At 55.5% G+C, this 3,455-nt stretch overlaps 1 protein-coding gene across 1 annotated transcript in view; it reads left to right on the top strand.

Moving 5' to 3' along the window:
* Window positions 1-2,034: 2,034 nt before the first annotated feature.
* Window positions 2,035-3,455, top strand: part of H310_11759 (hypothetical protein) — a gene marked incomplete at both ends in the record, with an annotated part of 1,593 nt that continues 172 nt past the window's right edge. The window contains one exon of the mRNA XM_008878527.1: window positions 2,035-3,450. Coding sequence (XP_008876749.1) covers window positions 2,035-3,450 — 1,416 coding nt within the window. The remainder of the gene's footprint in view (window positions 3,451-3,455) is intronic.

The following is a 3,455-nucleotide window of genomic DNA, read 5'->3' as shown; positions in this document are numbered from 1 at the left end:
GATCGTGCGAAGTATGCAATGCGATTTGATTGGCTACGTCAATAGTGTGCGATGTACTCACTGTTTGCTACGATGAAGTGAAAAGTCCAGTTTTCACCAAAAACGACAATAATTCATTCTGCATTTTGCTTCCAACCTCCAAAGTCTCCTCTCCACCGCGCTATCCGGCTTTCTATCCGGATTCAGTGTCCCTCTGCGAAAAAGTATCGGAGTCGTTATTAATACAGCTTCCCCCTACTAGTACAATGACCATGGGTCAGTTCCTGCGAGGTACCCTTTTTAAGCACAAAGAGACTCGGTTGCATTTGTGCTCGTTCGAATGAATGACTTCCAGTGACTTGTCTTACGAGAACTGCCTACTGCTTGCAAGAATAACGAGAGTCCTTGGGGTGCGAGCAAATATGTCTACAAAGGTTGAAAGTGCATGTGGCGTCCACATCAGAGTGCTTTCTGCATCCACATCCAAGGCATTCAGAGCGAGACCAGCGATGGAGCGAATTCGTATACCGCGTGATGTAGAGGGTTTTACGCCGTCTGGACAAACAAGGCGCGGACTCACAACAGCTACGTCAGCCCTCGGCGTGTTTGTCCTCTGCACAATTCAGTTCCGACCCCTTACCTGGGTTGGCCCCCACGGGCAGCAGCCCTTCCGTACGTAATGCCATTCCCGGGGTTAAGCTGCTTGACAAGTGAAACCAATTGCAAACGTTGTGAAGCACTTGCCCCCTTGATGAGGTAACGATTTGAACATGCAAGAATCGACGATCCATATTGCGCTGGCAACGTCCTTGCGCATCAAGTTGGATCGCAGTGCGAGATAGCGAGATCGCATTGACTTGAGATTGTCCAGGGCACCAGCGATGAAGTCAAAGGTGCGGACCTTTACGAGATCGTGTGGTGGCGAGGAGACAACGAGGCGAAATCCAGTGTAATCCAACTTTCAGTACCGCATCGATCGCGTGCGCAAGGGGCTGTACGTCAAACTCGAACACCCTGACTCGTGCAGGAGGCAGCGTGTTCACGAGGTGAAATCGTGCATACTTTCTATGAGCACAACCCAAAACGAACGTTGAAGTCGTCTTTACCCGTTCATACGTCAGGCTGACACAGGGAGGGTCCATCCGCGAGCATGGCCGGAAATATCCCATAATTTCGAGCGTCCGAGTGGGATCCACTGGTTGATGGAAGAACCGATGCGGGAGGGGCGGGTGCTGCTGCCGCTCCACGAGTGAACGCGCACGTACTTGGTGCGACAGAGCCCGGTAGCAGTGGCACGCCGTTCACCGGACGTAGGAGTCTATGAACGAGGGGGATTTTCCAGCGTGTGTATGGAGTGTCACTAGTCGATATATCACCCCGAGAGTGGCCATCCAACGCAGCGTAGATCAGACGTCCTTGCCCAACATTGTCATTCCCCATGTGCTCCAAATTCAAAGGTCGACAGGAGGAGCTCCAAGCAAACGGCACTAGGTAAAGGAACCGGCGACTGCTTGTAGTGGCCCCTCTAAATTGAACGAATGCACCACATGAAGTCGCGCCGACGTGTCACAATGCATCTGGGGCGAATCGCGCTTGTCCCAGGTGGAACCGCCGGCTGCCGTCCATCGCGCTACTGCCTCATCCGTTCCAACAACACCACTGTAAAGCCAAGTTCGTAGGTGATGTTGGCATGGTCGAACGGAGGACAGTCTTACTGCACGCCGTCAATGGCCCAGATCGGCGCGCCCGAGCCGCCAGCCACTTGCCGCGAACGGACGCCAGGATCTACTGCGAGTACTCACCTGGCTCAACCATGTCGCATCAGGTTGCTCCAGTGTGCCTTTACACTGCGTCCTGTCAAGCTCAAAATATATGCCCTATTCTTATACCAACACCAAGAAGTAAACTACTTTTGTGTCTTTATCCATGTAGTAGTAGGTTTGAAATTGTACATTCAGCTTCTCACCTGTCCCACCAGCATCGCAGCAATGTGCCTTTGAGGACCGAGCGGATGGACCAGTTTGGCATTTGCCACGTCGTCGAGAAGACCCTGCCATGTCGTCGATCTTGAAATGCCTGGCGCGCCACTGGACGTCGAGCCCGCCGCTGAAATCCCCCGAGCAAATTGATGCCGAAAAGTACTTGATCTGCGTGCCGTGGTTCGGCAACCGGTACTTCACGTCCACGCTAATTCCGTTCAACCGGTGGTTCCTCTTCGTCGCGTCGTTCCTTTGCCAGTTCTGCTGCGGGTCGGTATACTCGTGGTCGATCTACAACATCCCGATCGACACGTTCATTTATAACAACGCGTCCGCCGGGAAAGCCGTGTACACGTTCTACATTGCGTGTGGTCTCCTCGGCACGACCGCGGCGCTGCTGGGCCCGTGGCTCGAACGCAATGGTCCCCGCGCTGGCATGTTCCTCGGGACGTCGTGCTTTCTCATCGGGTACATCATCGCGGCCATCTCGCTCACCTACAAATCGATGCTCGGCGTTTACCTTGGCTACGGTCTCGTGGGTGGGTTCGGTCTCGGCATCAACTACATCTCGCCCGTGTCGGCGCTGCAAAAGTGGTTCCCTGACATGCGAGGGACGGCTGCCGGGTTCGCTGTCGGCGGCTTCGGCGCCGGCTCCATCGTGTGGGGCGTAGTCTACTTGCCTGCCATCAAGGCGTTCGGCCTTCCTGGGTCGTTCATCTTTTTGGGCGTGATCATGTCCGCCGTCATGTTTTTCTGCGCGCTGTGCATGCGCACGCCGCCGTCGGGGTTCAACGTTGGCGGGATTAACATCCACGGCTTGATTCATGTTGAAGGGGAAGAGGACCATGCCGCGGAGGCCGAGAAAGGCAAGGCCGACTTTCAATCGCCCGTCGTGACCAAGGAAGGCGGCGACGGCAACGCTGCCCAGTACGAAGCCGTCGACGAAACCGCGACGGACGTGTATGGGGGCCATGCCAAGCACCAAGACGGGTACAAGAACGTCAAGAACATGCGAATGATCGACTGCCTTCTCTCCGCCGACTTCTTCTTCATGTACTTGATGATGTTCGGGAACATTGTGTTCGGCCTCGTCGTCCTCTCGCGGCTGTCACCCATGGCCACGGGCGTGTTCAAGCAATCGCCGGTTGAAGGCGCGACCGTCGTCGCGATCAACGGCGCGTTCAACTGCTGCGGCCGCCTCTTCATCCCAATGTTGTCGGACTTTCTCGTCCGCGTCTTCCACCTGAACCCGCCATTTGCGCGCAAGTGCATCTTCTTCACCATGCTGGCAACTCAAGTGGTGATCCTTCTCACGCTGCCCACGGTCATGCGCAACCAAAACTACGACTTGTTCCGTGTCGAGATCTGGCTCCTCACGCTGTGCTACGGCGGTGGCTTCGGGACTATCCCGGCCTTCGTGACCGATATGTTTGGCGCTTACAACATTGGCGCCCTCCACGGGTTCATCCTGACGGCGTGGTCGATTGCCGGGGTCGG

The sequence above is a fragment of the Aphanomyces invadans genome (assembly GCF_000520115.1).
Source record: "Aphanomyces invadans strain NJM9701 unplaced genomic scaffold supercont1.34, whole genome shotgun sequence".
Lineage (NCBI taxonomy): Eukaryota > Oomycota > Saprolegniomycetes > Saprolegniales > Verrucalvaceae > Aphanomyces > Aphanomyces invadans.
Note: the sequence above shows the minus strand (reverse complement) of the source record. Positions and strands in the feature narration are given on the sequence as shown.